Genomic DNA, 27,481 nt, shown 5'->3' with positions numbered 1-27,481 from the left:
TTAGAATTATGGCCACAATTTTGATCTTTTGAAATGCAACAGAGAAAGGAAGTGCTTAGAATCTTCTCCTGAATGATATAATTACAGTAAAGCTGGCGAGATGCATACAAAACAGTGCTCAGCTGTTAGTTTTATTATTTTCTAAATAGCTTCTTCGAAGTTCAGTAATGGGAAGCATCTGTTGTGGAAGAAGAACAGAATATGAAACACAAATCCTTGGTTCAATTCAAGCACACATTCATTCGTCTGAGGAGAAGAGGAAACCTTTAGTCCGCAATAACGAAATATTTTTTTTTTTTTTAGTTAATGTATTGACTGAGAGAACTAAATAGGACCTTAAATGTCCTGAAAGAGCAGGAACCCAAAGGATAACTGTAAGCTAACACAAAGGAAGCCCTACTGTTCCTGTAGAGTAGGCAAGCACTTCTTTCTGGCTTGCTCACTCCCAACCAAGCACTATGCAAACAGCTTTGCCTACAGGACAAGTAGGCAGATGTGGGCTCAAAACAAATGCTAAAATCAGTATCACTTTCAGCCTCCAGGCAGGCAATTTTCAAACTGAGAACAAGGAAACAGCTCTGGTGCTGTGGGCTCTGCAACCACACTTGGGTGGGTGAGTTGCATAACCATGGTCTGAGCGAACCAGGTTAGGTAAGGAACAGCAGCTATGCTAACAGCTATTGGGCTCTCCGTTTCCTGCCTTGCTTGCCATTGGGTTGACGTTCATTGAGAACTCATCATTGATAAATATCTAACTGTTTAGTTTTTAAAAAAACTTTTGGGGGAAGAAAAAAGCAGAGACGGGCCTTATAGGACAGGAGGGCCCTGGTGGCCATTAGATAAGCCTAAACTAGATTCGGAGACTTGTTGGGAACAAAAAGGGGGGGGGGGCAGGGAAGTGGGGGAAAGGGAGGATAGAGCCCAGGTCCAGCCAGAGTTCCTGTGCTCTGGGCAGGTGGACACAGGAGTGGGGTGGGGGCTGCCAGATGCTTTTCACTTAGCCCCAGGTGGGCATCTAAGCCTCTGACCCACTCGACAGGGTGTGGAGAAGGGGCAGCCCCAGACCTGGGGACCCTAGGGCCACACCCTGTAGCCCCGGGGTTATGGGAGAGAGGGATAAGGGAAGAGGTTCCCAACACTGACCAGAGTATGCAGCAGATCTTGATGGAGCAGAGACTCTCTATGGTTTAAGAGCTTTATTATAGAAAGTAGGGGGAAAGAGAGGAGGAAGAGAGAGAGAGAGAGAGAGAGAGAGACAGAGAGAAGGCTAGAGAGAAAGAGAGTAGTAAGAGGGATAGAGGAGAGGAGAAGAGGATAGAGGAGAGAAGAAGACAAGAGAAAGGAGAGAGGAGAGAAGAGTGAGAGAAGTGAGAGGTAAGGGAACAAAGGAGCGAGAGAGTGAGAGAGTGCGGTGGGGACTGAACACTCCTTTTTATGGTCTTCACTGTTGCTAGGTAACTGGGGAGGAGTTTAGCCTGAATGTCAGAAGCTTAGGCCATTGCCTAACTACTGACCATGTTTCTCTTGTGGGTGCTGGGGGTGGGGGGCAGTAACTTGGGCAGGAGCCAGAGTTCCAGGAGCATGAGGGAACACCTACTGTGTCATGAAGGTGAATTATGACCATCAGGGGTTCAGACCTCAGCTCAACTGGAGACCAGCCTGCAATTCCCCACAGAGACTAGGTTGTAGAAAGATTAAATTGCATTATTTATCTCTTAAAAAAATTATTGCCCTGTTTATCTTGAGAGATATTTTCTATTTCTCTTCATTTTATTCATGCCATTTAAAGTTTTGCTTGAACTATTACAAAATGGCATTACCGTTGTGGTGACAGTGAGATTAGGCAATGGTCACCAGCATTTAAATGAGTTTACCCTAAAACTGGGTGACAGTCAGAGAGACCTATGCTATCTGTGGATGTCATGGACAAAGCTGATGTTACACAGTGAGATAGTGTGGGGCTGGATTCTGAAGTGCAAAGCAAAAAAATATGTAGCAGCTCTTAGCACTAAAGTCTTATTCAAGTTTGTCAGATGTTTTGACTCTTAATGTTACGCAAAGCACATGCAAACATCTTTCAAATTAAAGATTGGTCTGATCCTTTAATTTCCCTGCCTTTTGGAATTTCTCAGGACTGGACAGCAAGGGGAAGAGAGCAGCACCCTTGACTTACACATATGTCACCTGTATCTGTGCACACTCATGCACAAGCATACATCTTCACCCACATGCTCTGAATCATCAGGCAGATGCCTCAGGGTTCAACCTTGTCTCTCATGGAGCTATTCATGATCAACATTGCCCATACAACAGTGCAGAATAAAAAAAATGAGTCTATAATTGATCCATCTTATCTATTCAGAGGAATGCCCAAAGATCCACCATGACAGCAGTTTTACTTCTAAGCCTTTTACTGTGGGGATCTATTTATCAAGTCCCAATAGCCAAGAAATATGAACCTGCTCAGACAAGCTGTCCTCCACTTTCAGTGTGAATCACATAATTGCTCTCCTGTCTGTCTCCATTCTATTAAATAAGAAACTCAGAAGGGAAGTCAAGGACTCCAGGGCTCAGAGGACTATACAGAAGACCACATAACCCTTATCCTCATGTAACTTTCCACCTTTCTCCCATCTCCTGATTTCTTTATCTATCTTATTTTTAATCCAGATGTGTCTGGCCATGAGTGTGGTTGACTACTATCTTAAATGCTTTTAGGGGTAATTGGGAAATAAACATATGAAAAGACATTGGAAGCACCTACAGAAAGGGAAAGGGAGTCGAAACATAAAGAAGGTCTTAATATCAGACTGCAAGGAGCTTAGGGGTCTATGTTAGCAGGCAGCTGTGCCTGGAAAGCCCAGGAAGTAGAGGTGTGGGCCTTTCTAGAGTACAGCCTTACCTCAGCCAGCTCATCAACCACACACATTGTACTTTCTGCCCCACCCAGAAGGGGAGGCCAACAGCACACAATGAGCTGAAAATGCAAAATAGTTCTTTTAACCTATTAGCACCCAGAGATTCCAACTCTTAGAATAAACTCTGAATCATTTGTTCAAAGTAAACACACTAGGAAAGAGTAATTCTGCCTTCTCTTGAGCTAATCCTGTACTGTGGGAACAAACACCTTTAGTCCCAGGTTTTCTCCATCTGCCAGCCTCAGGGTATAAGCAGTCAAAGCTTTGAACAACCAGGGACCCTTGCCCAGGAGATTTTTCTCATTTACCAGAATCTCTTCATGCTATGGTTTGAATCTATCCCCATGTTGGAAGATGAATCCCTAGCCCAACTGAGAGTTGGGACCTTTAAGGATGATTAAGTCATAAAGCATCTACCCTCATAAAAATACCATGCTATCTGCAAAGATTAGATTCCTTCCTCTGACCCTGCCCCTTGCTCAAGCAAAGCTTTCTACACGTCTCCTACTCTACACAGAAAAAAAAGTTCATCTCTGGGACATATTGCCCTCTGGAAGCTCTGAAAAAGAAACTTCTGTTGATTTTGAATTACATAGTTTGATATACTATAACAGCTACAAACAGATTGGGCCTTAAATCTAACTGTCTTCTAGCTTATTGCTCCAAGAGGGAAACAAAACTGTCCATCTGTAACCCATGCTAAACAGTGTCCTAAGCACTCTAGACCAATGCTGTGCACTCCAAGGCTATAGTTTGAAGATCAGAGAACTAAAGAAAACAGTGGCCAAAGTGTATGTATGTGCTTCTATATATACATGTATGTGCTCTTGTGTGTGTATGTATATGCTCTTATATGTATGCTTATATGTATTTGGTCATATGTATACATGTATGTGCTCTTATATATGTGTGCTCTTGTGTGTGCATGTGTGCTTACATGTGTGCTCTTATGTGTGTGTTTGCTCATGTGTGCACATGTGTATGCTTATGTGTATGTATTCATGTGTATGCATGTGTCTGTGCATATATGTGCTTATGTGTGTATATGTGTGTGCTCTTGTATATGTGTTCTTACGTGTGTGCTCATATGTGTTTGCTTGTGTTTATGTATGCATGTGTTATTCTGTGTGCTTGTGTGTGTTCATGTTGCACATATGTGTACATGTATGTTTGTGTATATGTTTGCATATGCATATGTGTTCTTATGTGTGTGCATGTGTGTATGTATATGTATTTGTGCATGTGTATGTGTGAATTTGCATGTGTGGGCTTACTTGTACTTCCCAGGAGAACTGAGATCAGGATCTTGAAGACATATTTGTACTCATGTTCCTTGCGCTTTCCTTAAAAATTAAGGAAACCCTTAAGGCAAGTGAAGTAAGTCAGCCACAAAAGGCCAAAAATGGTGTAATTTCACTTCCAATAGACTTACAGCAACAGAAAAGAGAATGGTGCCTGCCAGAGCTGAAGGAAGGGAGAAATGAGGCTTTGTTCAACAATTGTGTTTCTTGTTCAAGATGAAAAGGTTCTAGTGATCTCTTATGGATGCTTTTGATTGCTCAACTTTCTTATCGTAAGAAAAAAAAAACATTGTGGTGGGTGGTCGTAAGAACAGAGGGAAGGAGAAAACATTAGAAGGACTTTTGTTTTCATCTGAGTTAATGTTTGGATGCCTTAGGAAAATTAGGCAGTTTTTTTTTTTTCTGGTTTTTCGAGACAGGGTTTCTCTATGCAGCCCTGGCTGTCCTGGAACTCATTCTGTAGACCAGGCTGCTGCCTCTGCCTCCCAAGTGCTGGGATTAAAGGTATATGCCACCACTGCCCAGCTAACTAGGCAGTTCTATTACAGGGCTGCTCATGGTGTCAAAGCAGGGAAAGGCTCTTCATGTTCAGGAAGGACGGTCACTCCAGGGAGCTCTCACTAACCCCTACAATACAATTTCATTACCCAGACTTGGCCAGCATACACCAAGTCACCAGGCTCTCCTGGCTCTTAGCAAAGACACTCCCTTGTCAAGCTCAGCCAGGCACAGTCTCCCTGCCTTTCTGCTTTCTGCTCTGGTCTGGTTTGCTCCCCTGTAATTACATGTCTTTTCCCCACAGAGCCAGAGTACGGTGCCGTCCTATTTCCCCATACTTTCCCCATATTCCAGCTACTTGAGCACACACAGTATCTGCTCAGCTTCCAGAACAGCCCTGACCATTCATGGGGCAGCAGGCCTCATCCCAGCCCTGAGAGCAACCAAAGGGAGCCAGGAAGCTGACACGGGAATCTTTGATCCTAAAGTGCTGATTCCAAAGGATGAGAGAATACAGATTTCTTCTCCATTCACTGGAATCTAGTAACAGGGAGAAAAGAATCCAAGAAAATTCCTGGACTGCCCAGGCCACTGTGGCCTCAGAGAGGATTAAAATAAACCCAAGTCCTATTCTATCCCAGGAGCTGTTGTCTATATGTAGGATATGTTCTTCTAGCTAGGCTGCCTTGTCTGGCCTCAGTGGGATAGGATGTGCCTAGCCCCACAGAGGCTTGATGTACTGGGGTAGGAAAATACTCAGGAGCCCTCACCCACTCAGAAGAGAAGGGGAGAGAGATAGGGTAAAGATTATGCGAGGGAGTGACCCGGAGGGGAATAGTGAGAGGGATGTAAAGTGAATAAGTAATAATAATAAATAAATAAATAAATAAATAAATAAATAAGCCCAAGTCACTTCATCCATGGAGGTGTGTGGCAGGATTTTCCCTGTCCAATTACATTAAAAATATTAGTGCAGCAGGAGGACTGTGATTGGACAGAGAAAAGGGAGGCAGAATGAAGAGTTACAGAGACAGCGTCTCAGAAGAGAAGAAGCCAAGATGGAGGCAAACGGGCAGGAAGAAGATCCTGATCCCTGTGGTTTTAAACAGCCACAGGTAGTTATGAATATCATATAGGGATAGAATAATTGGCATACATTGTCTGATCTAGGTGGGCAGCTTGCATCATTATCAGTTGGCTTAGAAATTATTGTGTGGGCATCTTGGGAATTGAGAATTTATTGATATATAAATCTGACTTGTTAATTATAACCATCAAGAGTTCTATTTTACTGGGTTACTGGGTGTTGTGGCAGCTGACAGAAGGGTGGACAGTTGTTGGGTGGGGCTGGCGTGGCAGTGATCCGCCAAGAGAGTTCCAGCCCAGAGAGACCACCAAGTTGAGATCACCCAGCTGGAGCCATGTGGTCCACCGGTGCCTGGTAGCAGTTTGGGAACTTAGCTGTTCTTTTTAATATTCCCTGCAACAGGGGTGCTCACATGCTGGTGCTGGATAGAGCCCCAGTTACATGTCCCCTAGTCTTTGCCTCATTACTTCCAAGAATTCACCATGATTTTGCAAAGCTTGTTGTTTTAATGATTTTTTTAAATTATCTTCCCCCTTCCTCCTCCTGAATCACTCACTTGTCAATTTAAAGAATTTCTTTCTTTCTTTCTTTCTTTCTTTCTTTCTTTCTTTCTTTCTTTCTTTCTTTCTTTCTTTCTTTCTTTCTTTCTTTCTTTCTTTCCTTCCTTCCTTCCTTCCTTCCTTCTTTCTTTCTTTCTTTCTTCCTTTCTTTCTTTCTTCCTTTCTTCCTTTCTTCCTTTCTTCCTTTCTTTCTCTCTTTCTTTTTTTAAAAAGCTGCCACTTTGGATGATGACAACCACTTCAGTTAAAGTTCCATTAAACACTTCACCCAGCAAGCTTATTTAAGGGATATGGGAGAGACAGCACATAGAAGCTTCCAGCAAGCAGAAAAGCAACAGTCTGGCCCTCCATCTGGGTGGCACCCTCCCCTCATATCTGAGTGCTGTCTGACTTATTGCCTGATTTTTTTATGCTATCACCAATAAGTAACTCAGTTATATAAAAGGGGGAAAGCTCTTTGCAAATAAATCTATGAAATTTGCTTGTATTCTTCACAATAACACCAGGTTTTAAATACAAGAGGCTGCCTTTAGAGCTCCATGGGCCACAACCCTGAGGACGACTATGCAGGTGCACCCAATACCTGTCAAATGCAACCCAAGGAAGGGAGGTTTATTTTAGTTCACAGTTCTAGGTTCAGCCCATGGTATTAGGGAAGGTGTAACTGAAGGAATGTGAGGGCATCCATCACTCTGTGTCCATAGCCAAGAAGCAGAGAGAGATGGCTGCTGGTGCTCAGCTACCAGGCTCCTTTTTATTCAGTCTGGTAGCCCAGCCCACAGCTTGTATGGTATTCCCACATCACTTATCTCCGTCTACACACTGCTCAGAGGCATCTCCAAAGATGACTCTACACCTCAAGACATTGGCAATCAATTAATTCCCTGAGTGATTGTCTTCATTCTTTAATAACCATTTACTTTCTGCCAAGCACTGGCCATGGTGTGGAAAATGCTGAGAGAAACAAGCTAGACAAGGTCACTGATCTCATGAAGTTTGTGCAGGTAGGCTTAAAAGGCCTATCCGATCAAGGAGTTTTGAAGACACAAAGAGTAAATGATTGTAACTGTACTGGGACAGGATTTTTCCCTGTCCAATCACACTAAAGTATTAGGGCAGCAGGAGACCTGTGATTGGACAGAGAAAAGGGAGGCAGAGCTAAAAGTGGCCAAGACAGAGAGCCTCTCAGGAGAGAGGGAGAAGACCAAAATGAAGGAGGATGGACAGGAGGAAGAACCTGAACCAACATGGTTGTAGATAGCCACAGGTAGTTATGATATCATAAGGTTAGAATAACTGGGATAAAGCTTTTATCATTGTTAATTGGTTCTGAAATTATTGTATTGGCATCTTGTAAATTGAGAATTTATTGATACATAAATCTGATTGGTTAATTATAGGCTTCTAGACTTTTGTGTCTACCAAGTAAATGGGTGTTGTGGTGGTGGCTGACTGTGGGGTGGATGGTCATTTTGTGGGGCTGGCATGGCAGGATCTGCCAAGGGACTTGGGACTTCCAGCCCTGAGAGACAGCTGAGTTGAGGTCACCCTGCTGGAGCCATGTGGTCCACAGGTTGCCAGTGGTAGCCTGCCAGTCCTTTATTTACTATTTCCCGCAACACTGCAGCCTAGTAGATGAGAGAGTATGAAGAGCATGCTCTAGAGAGAGACTCAGAACAAGACTTGGAGGATCTACTGACCTTGGAAGGAGAAATGTACTTCATTCTATATGCATTCAGAAGCCATGTGATAATCCACACCCTAAAACCATTTTAGAGCCATACATGGTGGACTCATGCCTACAGTTCTAGCTCTTAGAGAGTTTGAGGCATAAGCATCGCTATAAGTTTGAGAAGAACAGCCTGGGTTATAAAGTAAAACCTCACCATAAAGTCAACAAAATTTGGTTGTATCATGAGAAATTAAGTTTCTGCTTTGCTTTGGCTCACTATACCTTTAACATTGCCTGAAACAGCTCCTCCCCCATAACCTTTACATAGTCAATGGAGATGAAGAAAACCGTGAATCCAAGTGATTGGACAAGAGCATTCAAGGCTTATCTTTTAGATAAAGTATCCTGGTAGACTCATTAGCCAGTCAGCCTTAGCCAAAACCAAGAATTTCCCAGTAATCTAATCTCCTACCTGTCCTCTGTTGATGACTAACTGCAACTAGCCTTGACTATAGAGAATGAGGAAAACTAACAGCTGCCTGCCGCTCCAGGGCAAGAATCTGTAAGGATGCTGTATTCAACAGGCATTGTATGCATCCAACTTTCTATGCAAACATAAGAAAACAGCTTTAAAAACAAGTAGCTGAGATTCCAGAAGGAATGTTAGGGAACCAGGCAGCTGCAAATGTGGGAGGTGATCATGTCAGTATGCTGGAGAACACACTTTGAATACTTCGTCTGGGCCTTCTATTCAGATCCCCATGGGGCCCATCTTCATCCTCTTTGGCCCCTGACTTTGCTCTGCAACAGAGAGACCTGTTGCTAAGATCCAGTGGTACTTTACCAGTGTGTGGTGGCGGGGACGCAGCAGGGCTGTGGGTGGTGGTGGTGGGACTACTGGAAGATGAGGAATTAGTCAGGTCCAAGGCTCCAATCCTTGAGTTCAAGGAAGACGTCAAAGACAGCTTTCTGGCCCTCACTGGGGAGGACGCTCTGGACGCAGCCAGGGGAGGTGGGGAAGAGAACTTGCGACAGAGACGTGGGGATTTTCCGTCTACCAAATGTTCTCTGTTGTTCTGGCTTGTGGCAAAAAATAACTCTAGTGACCTAGAAAGAAGAGCATTGTAGACAAATGAAGACACGACTCAGACATCACGCAGGAACACACTCTCAGCTCTTCTACATCTGATGGTCTTGATCCCACCGGACTGCTACTCCTGGCTTTTCCTTAATCTAAATGCTACACGTGTTCCTCTTGTCCTCACTAGGGAAACACAGACACTGTCCAGGCCATCCGGTCCCTTGCCACTAAGGAGTGGTGAAGTCTTTAAAGGCCAGTAGCATTCCATCTTTGGGCTGGGGATGGGGGGTTCTTGCTACTGAGTCAACAACATATCCCTTTCCTCAGATGATCCACAGGGTACATTAGCACGGAAGAGCATGTTTGCCAATAATAATAATAATAATGACAATAATAACAGCAATTAGTAATGATGGCGACAATGTTAAAATAAATGAGCCAGCTTCCAAATACTCATAGAGTAACTTAAGGTCAGTTGGAGACTTCAGGCATCTCCATGTCTTCCCTGGGGAACTTCAAGACCTTTAACTTAACAACTCTGCTGAGAAAGTAAGCCCAAAGATCAGCCAATAGCTTAGGAGCTGCTCTTAGAGACTGATAGCCACAAAGCGGGAGTACCTGACAGGGATGGAGGTGAAAGGCCTCTTGTAGATGTCTGAGAGCTTTGACAGCACTACCGAGGCCGTGGTGAAAATGCGGTAGGTGTGCAGGAAGGTGTTGAGGAAATCGATGCTCAGAAACCGCAAGTCCGTCAACCGCTCCAAGAGGCGCTCCACGCTGGCGTAGCGGATCTGGGGCACTTTGCAGGAATTGAGTGTTTTACTGAAACAGATGTCAGTGTCGTCTTTGTGAAGACGGGCATCAGACCTACATGCAAAGCAAGAGCTTGTGAGCAGAGCTGGCTAAGCTTCTGCCTGAGCCACTGAGTGCCGCAGCGTTTGTAAACACACACTCAAATGAGACTTCCGGTGTCTTCCACAGATGACAGAGCGATGTTCAGGTGAACGGCATGCCACAGATGTGTTTGGGGACACCATGTACCACCAGGACATTCTAATTTAGGGAGGCTAGAATGAATTATAGGGGCTGTGGTGACATGTGATTTTGTTGTGTGGATTCCTTCTTGCTCTAATTCAATCGTGTTTGATTAGACGATATCAATATCAAAGATTTCTCATGTACTTAAGCAGAATTTAGTATGCTTAAAACAGAGTAGTGACAAACCCTAGTGTATGGAGGAAAACAAGGTGGCTATTCGTGCTGCGTAAAATATTAGGATACATTATATTATAAGTATGTAATACCAAGATATAATACAAGATATAATTTATTATTTTAGCTTCTAAAGCCAAACCTTTGATTTGTCAATTATACTGCTTCTGATATTATAATGTGTTACTATCTGTTCTTAATTTATTATGCGCTTTTCGTATTTTCTAACGTTTAACTCCTCATCCTTTTAAACATTTTTTTCCTTTTACTTTACTTAACTATTTATTTTTCCTTTTAGTTATGTATTTATTTTATTATATATTGTATTTATTATGTAATATGTTAGGTATTATGTCCATTAGACATTTTATTTATTTAATTTACATATTTACTTATGTGGGGAGACACATGGGGAGGTCAGAGGACAATTTGCAGGAATCAGCTTCCTCCTTCCACTGTGTGGGTCCCAGGGGTCATGCCCAGGCCACTGGGCTGCACATACCTTTCCCCAGGGTGCCAGCTCGCTGGGTCCTCTCATGCTTTTCCTAACTTCTTGAATTGAGTGTGTAATTGATTATTTTAGTCTTTCTGTGTTGATATGCTTAAATTTTTAATATAATTTAACCCACAAATTAGCATGCTAAATTTGCATTGTTTTCAATATTCTGCAATATAAAAAATGAATTCTTAAAAAAAATAATAATGATGGCTAATAGTCCTGTGAATACTACCTAATACTGGCACCATGTGAAAAACCTCTACTTCATAGATCTGCAAATCCTTCATAGTCTGCTAGCCCTGACTTCAGCAGGAGGCTGATCACTGGTGGCCTTGCTAGGAGGACCACTGGAACATTTTAGCCTTCACTTCCTTACCAATTCTGTTCCTCTTCAGGTTAGCATCAGAACAGAATATTGGCAGTGCTGGCTCTCACTACTTTGTTAAAGGATATGTGCAGGGTTCACTACTTTGTGAAAGGATAGCAAAACAGGGCCCATGCATTTTTTTTTTGAGAGCCAATTTCTTGCTAAGAATCAGATGGTGTTGTTATGAGAGCTCCCTGCTTTGGCCTTTTAAGGCTTTGAAGAATTTTCAATTATATATTTATTTTCCTTAGATGAGCAGGAATCAATAGCATTCTCTGCTTGCTCTAGCACAAGGTATATGTAGTGTAGGAAGGAGCAATTCCTTTGCACCATGAAAGAGCATTTTAAATGGCCAGCCTTCCCTGCAAAGGGCCTGGCCAAGGGTAGCCTGTTAACTTTATCAGAATTATTGATTTTGCAAATATACTAGTGGGTCTTTGGAGGTTTTTTTTTAAAGGCTACACAGCTCTTTCATCTATTTACTGCATGATCTCCAACCAACAGCAGCTTTCTGACTCATTTATCAAAAGACCCGAGTGACTTTTATGAATTAGTCTGTCATGAAATGGTTGAATAAATTAGTCATTTTTTCTTTCACTTTTTCCATCAAAATCTCTATTTTCCAAAAAAAGTAAAGGTCAGATATTATTAAAAGCAAGGAAGCCTCAGTCTATCTACCATCTAAAGGACAGTTTTCATGCAATGGCTGTCGCTGTTTTGCATTCTAACCAGTTTTGAGCTTTGCATAATTTTCACTATAATTAGTTTGTTCAAAACACTAGGAGGGAAAAATGTGTTGCAGCCAGCATGAAATTAAGTTAAACTAATTACAGAACTGTCCTTCAAATTCATGACTGCATTTTCATTTTTAAATATTATCAAATCACTTAATTTTCTTTTATTACACCAACAGGCAACAGGCTCTCCCATGGTTTCCTGAGGGACTCCCAAGAAAGCCAAGGTGTGTTTACTTAAACCTCCAACAATAGCAATGGCCATAGCAGCTCCTTTTTGGTAACACATAAAATGTGGTCTTGAGAGATCAAAGCCAAATCGCCTATTATAATTGACGAGCTTCAAGAGGAAGCAAGTATTTATGATGTCATGCCAACAACAAGATGTGGCTGTGTTAGGATGTTTTCCTCTTAACTCTGAAAAAGGTTCATCCCTCCCCTTCCTTATCCCCTCCCCACCTCTCCAGTGGCTTGTAGCCATGGAGACAGATGCACAGGGAAACAGAATTACAGCTCTTAAGCTATGCTTTCCTCTGACTGAAGAGAACCAGCGAGGCTGGCAAATGGATAAATTATGAACCTTCTTGGTGTCTTAGGACAATAGCAAGTGAGGTGTGGAAGTGTGGCTGGTTGGCAGGTCTCTCATTACTGTGCCACTTCTGGGAATTCAAAGGCAAAAACGTTTGGTCTGTGTGAAAGTGGTTATGCAAATGAGAATGGGCAGGTACCCTGTCATGGTAGGGAACAGTAAATGTGTGTGGCACCAGCCACAAGGGTCAGATGCACAACCTTGCCTTGGGTTCCACAGGCTTTGAACCTACCAACAGTGCCTGACTTACCATTATGAATTTAAAGCAACATGGAATCTCAAATACATATTGTATGTAAAATCAGAATTGTCACATAAAAAATTAATAAGAACATCCTATTCAAAAATTAAAACATAACTTAAACCTGACCTAATATTCCATTCTGGTTCTGAATATTCAGGTATTTTAATTAATTCAAAAAGAAATTTACAAGTTAAAAATCTAGGATTTAATTAAATCCAAACAGAATCTTTGCTCTAGAGTTTAAAAACAGCCCTCCCCAAAACATTTTAAAATTGACTAAAATGTAGGAGGCTACTTTTAAATTTCATTGTAATATTTTCCTGGTATTGCATTCTCTGCCTTCATGTGACACTCCGGTACACAGGGACTACGCTAACATGACTCTGAGGCGCGCGCTCCTCCTTCTTAGGTTGCAGTTTGTCTCAGCATGACAGCTCAGACCTGAAAATATCCACACAGGAAAGCATGAAAGAAACATTCTTATTTTCAAATAACAAAATTTTTATAGCCAAGTTGTTTTTAAAGAAGACAGGCTACTCTAAAATGTGGAATGCAGGGAACTGAACTGGGGAGATAGCTCAGTGGTTAAGAGCACTAATGCTCTTCCAGAGGGCCTAGGTTCAGTTTTCAGCCTCCACATGGCGGTTCATGACTGCCTCAACTGCAGTCCCAGGAGAGCTGATGCCCTCTTCTGGCCTCCACGTGGTACTGCATGCATATGGTGTACAGACATACATGCAGACGAATAACCATTCCCATACATTCAAAACATGAAAACAATGTGGAACAAAAATAACCAAAAATAAAATGAGAATGAAAGATAATTTCTTCCCCACTTTCTAAGTTTGAAAATGAAGAAATACGCAGGCTCAAGACTTGACACAGAGGGCTCTGACAAACATTGCTGGTAGCTATTGGTATAATTCCTCATTCTAGCTATGGCCTCCTCGTGATCCAAGTAAGGTATAGACTTGCTTTGTTGAAGAATGGAGAAGATGGCAGCCTGAGCAAAGCCAGACACATGCAGTGAGCAGATAACGCCACATTCATGCCAGCTGATGTTCATCAGGTGTGGTCAATGTCTGAACCTGGCTCTACAGCCAAATCTGAGTGAGAGGATTCATACTCACTGGGATGATGCCAATAACTCAGCCACACCTTCATCTACCCCCCCGACCTTGAGCAGTTTTTAGTATTGAACTTGAACATCTTGACCGGATTTGTGTCCTGAATGAGGGTATATGTTAATAGCATGATAACAAATCTCAATGCTAGCTGCCCATGTGATGTGAATCTGAAAAGGCATTTGATATCAGTTATTGTTAGTTACAGGGATTTAACATGAATTACTTCACTCTGGCACAATGTACGCTCTCCAGAGGAGGCGAATCCTACTGACAATATTCTGTTCAAAGCTGCTCGTTCTCTGCTGATCTGATCTGGATGAAAATGGAAGGAAGAGCATTTCTGCACTTACTTAATCATATGTGGCACAGTAACTTTGGAATTCTCTTCAAAGACTATAGTCATCAATCCGTTACATCGTATATTGTCCATGCACTGTAAAGTAATAAAATTGTAAAAGGTAATTAAGACCCACGTGAAAAGTGGACAGGTTATACATTCCAAAAGTCAATTTGATTCCTCATCTGTTTATGTTTTACACACACACACACACACACACACACACACACACACACACACACACAGGAGAGCAGATAGATACTACAGGTTGATAAGCTAATCAACACTATGAGCACAATCAAACTGCATCAGCTGAGTGCATAACAAATTCCAGTGGATAGATAGAAAAGCTATATTTTCCCAGAGTGGTGGGGATGATAATGACGATCGTTCTTATTATTTTACGTAGCTGAGGAATCAAACTCAGGACCTTGCACACACTTGGCAAGCACTCCTCCCCAGCTCCTCGGTTTCCTAGAATTCTGAGTCACAGTGTCACTCACAGTTTTGTGTCAGCACAAACACTATCTGGGAGGCTTGCACCTTCTGCCCCAGCTAAGCTCATTTCTGCCACCATGGCAATGTGGAGTAGCCAGATTGTAAATGGTGTTTTGGATGGAAATCTTCTCTCTCACTAGCAAGCTCTGTGCCCACCTCTCAGGTGCCTTTTTGCCAATAAATTCCCACATTTTACCAGTTTGTCTGGCAGTTTCTGTTGGCACCACCTTGGGTTGGTGAGGGGGCAAGAGTGTGATGTCTTGTGTGTCTGCACACTTAACACTCTGTAACCACTTTTTCTGTTTTGTAAGAGAACTCAGGAACTTTGGTTAATTCCCCATATATGTGTATATGCCTTATTGATTTAAAACCTTCTTTTGAAATTACTTGGCATTAAAGAAGAGTTCATTCTGAATAATATTCCTTTTGGAAAACGAACTAAAAATGAGAAGTACACAAATTTTAAAATCAATACTTGCTTCTAGTTACAATGCTACCACACGAAGTCATGACAGTAATTAATCGCTGTAGAGAATGCCATTACAACCTGACCTCATACAAGCCTTAACTTCATGTCCTAGCCAGAGTCCCAAGGCCAGGTGAAAGAACAACGATGTGTAAGAGATTAGATTAGTGACTGTTTGGTCCAGTTCATCTATAAGCCATTTTCATGTTTGTTTTTCTTTCAAAGGTGGTTTTCCCCAAACCTTATGTCATTATTTAAGATACCAGGAACAAGGGATCCATGCCAAAGAAAATGAAATTTTCCTATATGCATCTCCTTTTAAACATTGGAAATAACTTTGAGTTAGGTTTCTTCACACAAATGCTCATTTAGCTATCAATTTGCTTATATGTGCTTATAGGTAAATTTAGGCTCCACGTAATACCTACAAGGTTGATGCTAAAAATACAGAAGACACGTCAAGATAAGCCAGGACAGAACAGATTTGTATAAAATGCAGAACACAATGAGATAAAGCCCATAATGAAACCACAATACAGACTTTATGTCTAAACACTTGCTATAAGAAACCCTCAAAATAACAGAGCTGTTGGGGACCAACCCAAAGATATACACACCAAAAAAAAATACAGAATTCATAAATTGCCAGAATTCTAGTGAATCCTAGTCCAAGTCAGAGAGGAAAAATAGCTTCTCTGATAAAATATCATATAATGCTGATTTTAGAAGCACCTTCAAATCCAAATGAACACCCCTGTGCTGGACTCCAGAGAATATGGTCCAGAGGTGGCTCCCTTTTGCAGAGCTGATTCCAAGCACAGACCTCATCTCTCAGGCCAATCCTCTTCAGGGGTGGAATAAATGCTGCTACACATTTAATTCCCATAAATCTTAGGCCATCAGAAGGTGAAAACATCTGTCCCCAAGTCCTGAAACAGTAGCATAGTATATGCTCGGTTTTGAAGTATTTCGAAGTATTTCCATCAGTGAGACAAATTACTATAGGTTAGAATACTCTTGGACATAAAACACAATGACATGGCCTTTTTTTCAGGAGTTCCTAGGGCCTGGTGGCAATGTGTGTTGGTGACACTGTGCACAATTCATACTGATGATGAGCATGGGAACAGCAGGAGGTGGCTGGAGTCAGGCAATGGGGAAGAGAATCCTGAATCTAGACTTCCCGAAGGCTGATGGGAAGTCACCGAGTGCTTCTAGGCATTCCCTTACATTGGGGATACACTTCTCCTTTTAAAGGGGATCTGGAAGCAGAGACTAGAACAACATTCTGAATTGATAAATGAAACGATCTGTACTTTCTAGGAGGTGAACTGTGGAAATGCAAAGTGAGGTATTTTGAAGAATAAAATAAGATTGCTTATAGCATAAGACCGAGAGGAAAACAATGGCAAAAATCAAAGATGACCGTACTGTAAGATAATTTAAATTTTTTCTGATGCCAATGATGATAATGATAATATCCTTGGATTAAAACAGAGTTTAACACAAAGCAGCCTATCTTTTGAATTGTCAAGAATACCAAGAAGTTGCCTTCAATATATATCCTGAGGTCTTTACAAAATGGATGCTTCAGAGTCTCACATATTAAATACTTATTATAAACTGGACTAAGCTAAAATACTCTGATAAAGCACCTCTCTGGAGAAGAGTTTATTCTGGCTCACAGTCCAAGATACAGTCCACGATGGTCAGGGAAGTCAAGACATCATAAGCTTGAAGACAGTGGGTGGTTCTGTTGCATCCATACTCAGGGAACAGACAAAGGATGAATGTAGGCCAATGCTCATCTCCCTCCTTCCCTCCCTCCCTCCCTCCCTCCCTCCCTCCCTCCCTCCCTCCCTCCCTCCCTCCCTCCCTGCCTTCTGCCATTGCTTACAATCCAGGCTCCTCTGCAGAGAGAACCATCCTGTTCATGATTAAAACAGGTCTTCCTTCATCAATTAATCAAGCTACAGGTATAAGCAGAGGCCAACTTCCCAAGTGATTCTAGTATCTACCAAGCTGACAGCACTAGCCGTTACAGCCCACTGTTTAAAATTCACTTCTCAATAGAAGACAGGGTTGGAGGTTAACATTTTATCTTCTTATCAAGCTGTGAATTCTGGCACGGGGTAATCAAGAAAGGGTTTTGTGGTAAGAGGCTGAAAATAGCCAGAGAGAGGAAGGAAAGATCTTTTATTTCCTCCAATAACCTTTCCACCTACTCTAACAACTTCCTTCTCTCCAGTGTCCCTGACAATGACAATGACGATGCCACCCGAGTAGCAAACACAGGAAGTGGGAGAAAGATGGTGTTGGCCACTTGTGTAACAATGAACCACTTCCCCTCATTTTCTTTAAATATTCTAAGAAAATTACATAATTATATAAACAACAGCTCTCACGATGATTGTGCAAGCAAGAACAGAGTTGAGGCAGCCATCACACATATCAGCCTAGAGTTGCCCACAGCCTCACAGAGGCAAACGTTCTCAAGTGGAGCCCAGCCACAAAGGAGCAAGCAAAAGATGTGGCTGAAGTCACACACTTATGTCACAAAGTAACAGCTACACCTCCTCCAACATAGGAGTGACAAGCAGATTTAACCCTGGTGTTTAGGGATCAATAACTCCATCCCCTACAGAATACAGGAATCGGGTGAGTCCTGAGTCTGGTCAGCCAGGGAATATATATCCTTAGAGCAGAGCTCAAAGGGCACTTGACATGGGGAACATCAAGTTGGAGAAAAGAGAGGGGCAGAACTCTCTCCCCACACAAGCTGTGAGAGAAGCCAGGGCATCAGAGGACAATCCTGCAGACCGACTCTGCTCTCCCTCTCTTCCTGGAGACCAGACAAAATGTTCTCACACATACTTCTTGAAATAAGGAACCTAGAGGACAGGGGTCTTAAGACTATTCTGCCTGGATCCCTTGCCTAGGAACCAGATCTGTTTCTATAGAAACCAAAGGACATGTGATGTGTGGTCACTGTGCCAAAGGCAAGAGATGGTACCACTTTAAGGAACCAAAAATAGAGTAACTCTTCCATCCTCAGCATAAGAACAAGCCATGCCTCCCTCCATCACCATCTCCCTCCTCACTGGTCCAGAGACAGTCAGTAACCCAGGACCAGGGAAGACTGCAGACTGACTCAGAGATGCACAGGGAAAGTCTTTGGACAAAACAACAGCATCAGACAGAGTGCTACAAAAATCTGTGATGCAGGAAGAGCATTTTTCTTTTTCATCTCTGAAATGCTATATGTTAGACTGCTTATTTGGCTGAAATATATTTAATTTCTTAACAAATATATAATTCTATAAAAAGAGATTAATATCCAAAATCTACCATAAGAAGATGTAAGGGTTTTTAACCATTTAATTAAATTACTCCTCACCCTAAAAGAAGAATTCAAGCCTCTTCCTGCTTTTCTCAACTCTCTCCCTTTACACAGGGATGTGTATTTTGGGAGTTAGGAGATCTAAGCAAAGGGAGAATACAGATCTTTGTCATCTTAGACTTTTATTTTTATTTCACTTTGAAGATTTATTTGTTTTTATTCATGTGTGTATGAGTTTTGCATGCATATGTGTAAGTGTACCACATGCCTCCCCAGTGCCTGCAGAGCCCAGCAGAGGGCATCATGTCCCCTAGAACTGGACTTAGGCAGTTGTTAGCCACTATGTGAGTGCTGGGAATTGAATCCTGCTCCTCTGCAAGAGCAATGGGTGCTCTAAACCTTCCGGTCATCTCTCCAGCCCTGTTTTTTTTTTAATTTATTTTTATTTATGATATATTTCAATTATCCAGAAAAGAACAAGACATTCATATGCCAGCTACCCAAACTTAACTCCTTTCAATGCATTCCAGTATCAGTATAGGGCACTCTTCGTCTTTTAAGGATATAAAACACAATAAACAGAGCAGAAGTCCCTTTATGCTTCCATTTCTTGAAGCTCCTTCCACTCAGATGTGAGACCATTTGAGCTAATGGAACCTTCTCTGTCTTAGTGGTGGTACAATACAACCAAAAGCAGCCAGGGGAGGAAAGGGTTTGTTCTGATTACATGTCCACATCACAGTGCATCACTGAAGAAAGACAGGACAGGAGCTCAAGGCAGGAACCTGGGAGCAGGAGCTGATGCCGCAGCCACGGTGGGACACTGCTTACTCTCTGTGGGAAAACACTGTTTGACCTTACAGCCTTCTTTCTTGCACAGCTCTGAACCACCTGCCCAGGGGCTTCACCACCCACATCAAACATTACGCAATAAAACGCCCCTACAGACTTGCTTTCAAACAATCTGTATGGAGCCAGTTTCCCAGTTAAGGTTCCTCTAACCTATGATGAGTTGTCAAAAACAAAACAAAGTAAAACAAAACAAAACAAAACAAAATAAAACACCAAGCAGAACACTTAGTATTTCTTATCTCCTATTTAAATAATTAGCTGTATTTGAGTGTATTTGTACATTGTAATATATAGTATTATCTGTAGTTTTAAAATTCACAAAAATGTTTGCATTCTTCACCCACCATTGCTTTGAGATTTATTTCTGTTCATCTGTATTGCTCATTGATTCATTTTAAACACAATGTATCCTACTGTCTAAACAGACCTATTTATATAGTTAAGAGGTTCACATTTTCTGCTATAACAAAAATACAACTAAGCTTACAGATTTCTGCCTGTGAAAACGTTTCTACCACTATGTCTTTTAGCTATTCAAAGTAATTTTAAGATTTCTCTTTTTGTATTTGATCGTCTTCAGACTTGCCTCGTTCTCTAAATGAGAATTGACGTGAGTATAAGAAGCTCAGATTTTGGCATATTTCTTTAATCTGATGTGCCACATCTTTCATTTCTTTTATTAAAATCCCTATTCTGTTCACTTTTATGAGGACATTTTCTTTTTCTCTATTCTTCCTAACACTCTCCCAAGCCTTCCAGTGCTAGTCTCAGTCGCGGAGTCTCTTTCAGCTGGCTTTCCTATACTCTGCATAACTTTCTTCTAAATGTGTTACCGGCCCTTCATCTTCTCATCAGCCGTGATTAATCTACTGTCTTTAATGAATTTCCCAAGACTTGTAATTTTGATGTTTGTAGTTTCCATTGAAGACTATTTATTAGGGGTGGGGCTGGGGGCTTGGAGAGAGAGCTCAGTGGTTGGGACCACCCACTGCTCTTCCAAAGAACCCAGATTCAATCCCCAGCATCCACATGGCAGCTCACAACTGTCTGTAACTCCAGTTCCAAGGGATCCAACACCCTCACACAGACATATTCAGGCATAACACCAATGCACATACAATACAATACAATACAATACAATACAATACAATACAATACAATACACTAAAATCATTTTTTAAAAATTATCTATTCAGTTCATTGACAATCTGGCCTTGTCATCATCTTAAAGCAGTAATGGATTTCCTCCTACAGCTTCCCTCCACCCTGGTTCCTTTCTTATATTGTTTTTATTGTGTTTTAATCATTTTTAGTTTACAGTCCTAATGGTATTATCCACACTATCATCTGAAGTTCGTTCAAAGTGCCCCTGTGCTCAGCAGAGATATTTACTCACTGGGTTTGTGATTTATTTATTTGTTTAATGTCACAAACCAAGTGCTGCTGAGAGAGTAGATCTGGATTTGCTTCCACAACCCTCGGGGGGATTTTAGCAATCAATAATTTCTCAGCTTGGGATTTCTGTGCTGTTAAATTCTAATTCCATAAGCCAGAGATACCTTGTCATGATCTGCTCAGAAAGACAAATCCCTTATTTCTTTCTGTGCCAACGGGTGAAAAAATTTAAGTCTTGTCTTGCAAAAGATATGGCTTCCAGTGCCCAGGCTTGAAGGGGGTGATGATTACTCTCATTGATCTAAGGCTTTCTCTCACCCTATTACTATGTTAATTCTCCTAGGCACAAGGGCCAACCTCCATCTATAGCCATTCCCCAGGCTCTAGGTCTTTGGAGGACAAGCTTTCAGACCTCTTATTTCTTGTGATTAGATATTTCTCTTCCTACCTGTATGTATCACCTACATGTGATATTTCTTTATGTTAAGAATTTATGTATTAAACATCTCTGTTCCATAGCTAGACCTGAATCAGTTTTATTCTCCATATTTCCAGGGCTGTGACTTGACATAAATGTTTATATCCAAAAGGAGAAATTTATGTGACAATTTCAGATATCTCTCATCCAAGGCCAGGTCTCACTGATAAATCTGTCCAGTTCACTGTGTGGAGTATTAAAGTTATTTTCAACAGGAATGAAAAGAAACATTCATTTATATTCAAGTTTCAAAAGTAAGAATAAAATATACAGGCAGTCAGAAGCATAGCTCAAAAGTATATCCATGCTCAAATAATGACATTTCAGTTATGCAAAAGGCCTTTGACAAATGCTACACAATTTTCAACCATCTGTGAGATAGACAAATAGAGGGATAAGAAGAAGACAGATAAATGCTAGGTAGATGGTAGGTAGCCATGATAGATAATGAACGGATGGATGGATGGATGGATAGATAGATAGATAGATAGATAGATAGATAGATAGATAGATAGATAGATAGATATGGATGGATGATGGGTGGATGAGTGGATGAATATGATAGATGATGGATAGATAGATGATGAATGATAGATGGTAATTGATAGATAGATAGATAGATAGATAGATAGATAGATAGATAGATAGATATGGATGATAGGTAGGTGAGTGGATATATATGATAGATGATGAATGGATAGATAGATGATAGATGAATGAATGTTAGATAGATTATAGATAGATAGATAGATGATAGATAGATAGATAGATAGATAGATAGATAGATAGATAGAGACAGACAGACAGACAGACAGACAGACAGACAGACAGACAGGTCATGTTATAGCAAAGGATCAGTTTTTATCCACTCTCCCTCAGCCAGTTTTCACTTTTTATCTCAATTCTATTTAGGACTTTGAATGACGCAACAAGGCACCATTTTAGACAAAAGCTAAGCTACAATAGAATTTGCCCAGGCCAGTTTATATACAAAAATAATTGAAGTGGAAGGTGTGGCACAAACAACAGATGTCCTGTATCTCTAGATTCAACATCCATGTTTCAGTAAACTGTGGATGAGAAATACTGAAGGGAAATTTCATCTATAAACATGCATAGTTTTTTTTCTTTCCATTATTCCCTAAACAATATAGTCTAGCAATGATGAAGCAGCCAGTAGTGTTACTCTAAGCATTGTTTCAGGTGTTGTCAGTGATCTAAAGATGCTGATTTTAAGGGCGCAGGAACTCTGTGCAGCTTGTGTGCAAACATTTCACGAAACTTGAGCATCCTTAGATGTTGGTATCCTGCAGAACCTTGAGTTAATCAATCCTGTGGATGCAGAAGGGGAAGGGACTCCATTTTTATGACTCATGTATCTTAGATGTTGGTGACAAATGACTGTGCATGAGGAAAATGAGCACAATTTCTAGCTGAGAAGAAATGTGCAATAAATAAGGGTGTCAGATGGCTTTGTCATCCTGAGTTAGTGTGAATTGCAATAAACCTTGAAACTAATAAGCTAATAGAAGTGATCCTGTGCAGTTTAATTCATTAAAAATGTTTTACATTTACTTATTTGTGTGTGTGTGTGTGTGTGTGTGTGTGTGTGTGTGTGTGTGTGAGAGAGAGAGAGAGAGAGAGAGAGAGAGAGAGAGAGAGAGAGAGAGAGAGAGAACAGATGTCATAGACCATCCAAATGTGAAGGTCAGAGCACAACTTGCAGGAGTCAGTTCTCTCCTTCTCCTGTGTAGATCCCTTGCGTCAAACTCAGGCTGTCCTTAATCAGCCCTTGACTAGGATCTGTGTGAAAACAGGTCCATTCACAAAACAGAATAAACAAAACCAGGACATGTCTATGTTGATAGATGTAGATAGCCTATGCATGACGGGATTAGATGATACTGGGTTTGGAGAAGTGTTAACGGGTTTTGCTTTGGGTTTGCAGGTTCTGCCACAGGTCGATAGTCTACTATGGGATAGCATGTCATCACATTGTTTTGGAGTCTCAATGCTTACAGGTAGTAGGAAGAAGTATTTGATCCCACTTTTCTTTGAATTCACCATTTTTATGTTAAAATACAAAATTGATTTCAGGGTAGCTATTTTAAGAAGGACAGCATGACCAGTGCACTACAAATTTTCCACAGAGAAAAGTTTGTCTAAACTCTGGCCCAAAATGCAGAATTTCTGCCCAAGACAAGAAGTTGGGAGAGTTTTAATTCTGCATTTTAGTTAATTTTCATAATTACTTCGAAATCTGTTCAATGCCCCATTATGCACGTGAGGGAGACAAGCAGCAATGAGCTTGCCACACTGAATGAATGGTCAGCTCTTTGCCTCAAGTCCTTCCCTATAAATAGATGAAGAAAGGGGGAAGAATTATTGGTTGAGACCATTAGCTATTTGCATGTTTTGTTGGAGGCGCCAACGGTTAATTATGGCCTTACTGGTATAACTAGAGGTGTAATTAATCATTCAAGTAATTGTTCCTCCTTAAAATTACAGCTTTGGGCACAGAGACCTGGCAAAGCTGAAAGTCTTAGATTTTGTAGAGTTGCTTCTGTGACAGGGACCAGCACCCTTCTGCAGAACTGCTTGAGTGTCTTAAACAAGACCCACATGTGACTAGTGCCGCACCAGAGCCTAGCACTATAGCTCCGAATCAAGCCATGGGAAAACTAAGACATAGTCATGTAAAAGACAAAATCACCACAGACCTTATTATAATCTGAATTGAAAGATGTCAGTCTCTCTAACCTGTAAAGATAGTTGTAGTGATTTAGTGTTCACTTGGTATAAACAAGGGAGAAGTAGACATGGCTGGAAATGGTAATCTCTTGAGTAATTACAAAGATGTAAATTAGAACAACCGGGAAGCAGAAACCCAGTTTTCCATTAAACTGGAAGATGTGGTAACATAACATTTGGCAGGACACAGTGATGGGATGGTACTCATGGCACAAAGAACAATGCCTTGGTTTTTTGGGGGAAGAGTAATATTAGACATTGAACCCAGGACATCACACGTAGGAGGCAGGTACTCTGCCTATACTCCCATTCCTTTCTGCAGCTGACTTACATATTTCCTGAAGAAAATGTGAAATGTGGCCAACCATGAATCATTGACTGAATCATTAAAATGATCGTGGCCTCTATGCCAACCTTAGAGTCTTTGGGGGAATGTATCAGGGGAGGACCTGGAAGAAGGGAGAGATCTCCTCACAAAGTAAGCTGCATATTACTGGGAAGCAGCAGACATACTCAATGCTCAATAGCTTGCAAAAAGCTATAAAAATGATAAATGTATGTGATAGGATATATATATATATATATATATGCACAGTTATTAGAGTAGATGTGAAAATTATAGGTATATAGAAGGAAATAAGGCAAAAATAATAATAAATAATAATTCACTGACGCTAAACCATGAAATTGTGTTTGAAGGAACTTTAGGCGCTTTAGAGATGGAAAGAGTTCACTCTTTGGGACAGAGGTTCCGTAATGTATAGGACAGAAATGATCTAAAGAGCTTGTTAAGTCTAGGGCATTTCAAATGTCATCTAGTATTGAGATTCTCAATGCTGCATTTGAACAAAATTCCTTAGTAATGCTAACATAGGACTGTGTAGAAAACACTTCAGTAAACATCTTCAGTAAGCACCTTGGTGTGCTGCATGTTGGGAATATTTCTAGTTCGTCTTTGTGGTCATGTTTTCCCACATACACAAGCAAATATTCAAGAGAACTTTTTCAAGCATGTGGTAGGCTCCTCCAGTTAATAATAAATATGTTCAGCTATACTTGTGAGGCTAACAGATTCTATGAATGTGTATGTGATTTCTCCCATAAAATGAATATGCTTGGATGAAGCATGAGTCCAACTGAGAGATAGCCACACATGCAGGCTGTAGGTTGAGCTCAATCAAGAAGGAAGCATTCATTACCTACAACTTGCCTTTCAAGTCAAGTCACTGAGCACTCACTGCCCTAACCATTTGCAGCAGAACTTCACACAAGACTCCTCCCTCCTTCATGCATGCTTTCTTCAGTTGGCTTCCAGGATGCCACCAAACCATAACCATCCTTCTACTCTCCTGGTGGCTCCTTCTTGATCATCTCTGCTGTTCTGACTTCTCTTTCAAGGCAGGACCATTGTCCCACTCCTATCCACATTCTCTCGTCATGATTTCAACCATCTCAGCATAAACTTATAGCACCTGAATGATGTAGATTCTTCACTGGGCATCTCTCCTAAAGCCCAAGCTCCCATGTGCCCTACTTGCTTGACCCCTCTCAAATATCTATTGGTCTTCACAGACTCAACATATTCAAAAGTAAGCCCAATTCACCCCCAAAAGCTTGCCCCAGCAGTCTTCCTATCTCAGTTATTGACAAGTTAATTCCTGTGTTTGCTTAGGCCATAAACCCTCATATTACCCAACTCATCATTTCCTCTCTCTTCCATAAAACAAAACAAAACAAAACAAAAACCCACTGACCCTTCCTTCATAATGAACACAGAGCAGATGCCCTGTGCCTAGCCCCATTGCTGCCAGGCAGTGTGAGATTTATGCACCTCTTTCTGTGACTGTAGGAGCATTCTTCTTTGGCTCCCTCTGTGCCAATTGGCTGTCCAGCTCATTCTGCTCTCCCCATAATACCTGTAGTGACCTTCCAAGGCCTAACTTAAATGTCATAATCCATGTGCTCAAGTCCCTTAAAAGCATTTATCTGACTTGAAGTACGGATTAAAACCTTTCCCTGCCATGGACTGAATCCCAGATCTGGCCCTATCACATCTTACTAGGACCATGCTCTGCAGTCCGGTCACACTGGCTTTCATGGAAGTCCTTACAACACAGCGTTCTCTTGCTTTAGAGTCCTCAAAGTCACTGTGTCCTCCTCCTGGAATGACTTTCACTTCATCTCATGTCCACGTGCTATTCCCATTCACTACATTTGCTTTTTTAAGTGTTTTGTTTTGCTGCTGGGCATGTATGTGAGTGTGGTGTGTGTGTGTGTGTGTGTGTGTGTGTGTGTGTGTGTGTTCTTAGCAAGGAATGTAATCAATATAAGGGAAGTTCTTGTTGCTGTCTCCTCTTTTTCTTATTTTATGTTACAGTGGCCTAGAATAGCACTTGGCATAGTAACGCTGCATAAATATGTTCACTGAAAGAATAAAACTGTAAGGTCACATGGTGTCAGGCATAATTAAAGACAGTAATTTCCTGTGTTAATTTCATTTCTACCCAAAGAGATATAACTTTCTAGTAATGCTCTTTAACTGCTGATAAAATCGAGCATCATTTTGTACTAAGGAACACACTCGCCATTGCACCTAGATGAATAAAGAGGAAGTGGAACACCTTTGCCTTGAACCATAGTCTAAATAGAAAGATCTCACTTGAATGCTTATAGCAGGTAAAAGTTGTAGAGAAGGTTGGAGATTATGATGATTAACTTGGAATCTTAAGTGCCCTGGTTACACAATAGAAAGAAGATTGAAGCAGCTGGAAAAACATCTGGTTATTCTTCCTCTTTTTCATCTTTTTATACTTTTTTGGCTTCACAATGCTATCAAATTATAGGCACTCATCAAGTCTTTTCTGCCATAATCATCAGTCAGTCCTATTATCATATGCCCATATCTGAACAAGACCTGGTTGCATACAGCAATTCCTCAGTAAATCTTTGAATGACCAATGAATGATCCAGAGTTAAATAAGATCATAGATTCTTTACAAATTGGAAAGGCTTAGTGTAGTATTAATGCAGGTTAAAAGTAATAAAAGTATTAATTAGCCATATAAGAAAGTGATTTTGCTCAAAAAATTAAGGAAGATCTCATATTTTTTATCCATTTGGGATCTAAAAAGGAGACAGCTTCTCTTCTATTTACCCACCATTACAGCAGTCTGAGGGGTAGACAGGTAGCCCACACAGGGTGTTTAGAACCAATAGGAAGACCTGCCTGAGGGCTGAGTACCACCTCCAAGCAGCTGCATGACTTTGACAAAGGTGGATTTTCTAATCCCACATTTCTGACCTGCACAGTGAAGCCAAATGAAAGTGGAGCTAGAAAAATGTCTGAAGCAATAAAACCAAAAGTTTAAGGATCTGAAGACCTGATCTTATTACATGTTTCCGTTCGCATCTTATGAAAAAATTACTAAGAATTCCTTAGGGAAAAAAAAAAGGAATGCCTTAGCCATTTTCCCTA

General features: G+C 41.1%; 1 protein-coding gene across 2 annotated transcripts in view; it reads right to left on the bottom strand.

Annotated features, from left to right (window-relative positions):
- The window catches only part of Rasgrf2 (Ras protein specific guanine nucleotide releasing factor 2), a 233,932-nt gene that overhangs the window by 83,954 nt on the left and 122,497 nt on the right, over nt 1-27,481 (bottom strand). For both annotated transcript variants that reach the window (XM_029468511.2, XM_021180496.2), the window contains exons 13-15: nt 14,240-14,322; nt 9,736-9,984; nt 8,881-9,143 (exon numbers count right to left, since the gene is read on the bottom strand). In XM_029468511.2, the coding sequence (XP_029324371.1) occupies nt 8,881-9,143; nt 9,736-9,984; nt 14,240-14,322 (595 nt within the window). The remainder of the gene's footprint in view (nt 1-8,880; nt 9,144-9,735; nt 9,985-14,239; nt 14,323-27,481) is intronic.

The sequence above is a fragment of the Mus caroli genome, unplaced genomic scaffold (genome assembly GCF_978045245.1).
Source record: "Mus caroli unplaced genomic scaffold, Mus_caroli_1 scaffold_15, whole genome shotgun sequence".
NCBI lineage: Eukaryota > Metazoa > Chordata > Mammalia > Rodentia > Muridae > Mus > Mus caroli.
The sequence above is the reverse complement of the archived record's forward strand: the minus strand, read 5'-3'. Positions and strand labels throughout refer to the sequence as shown.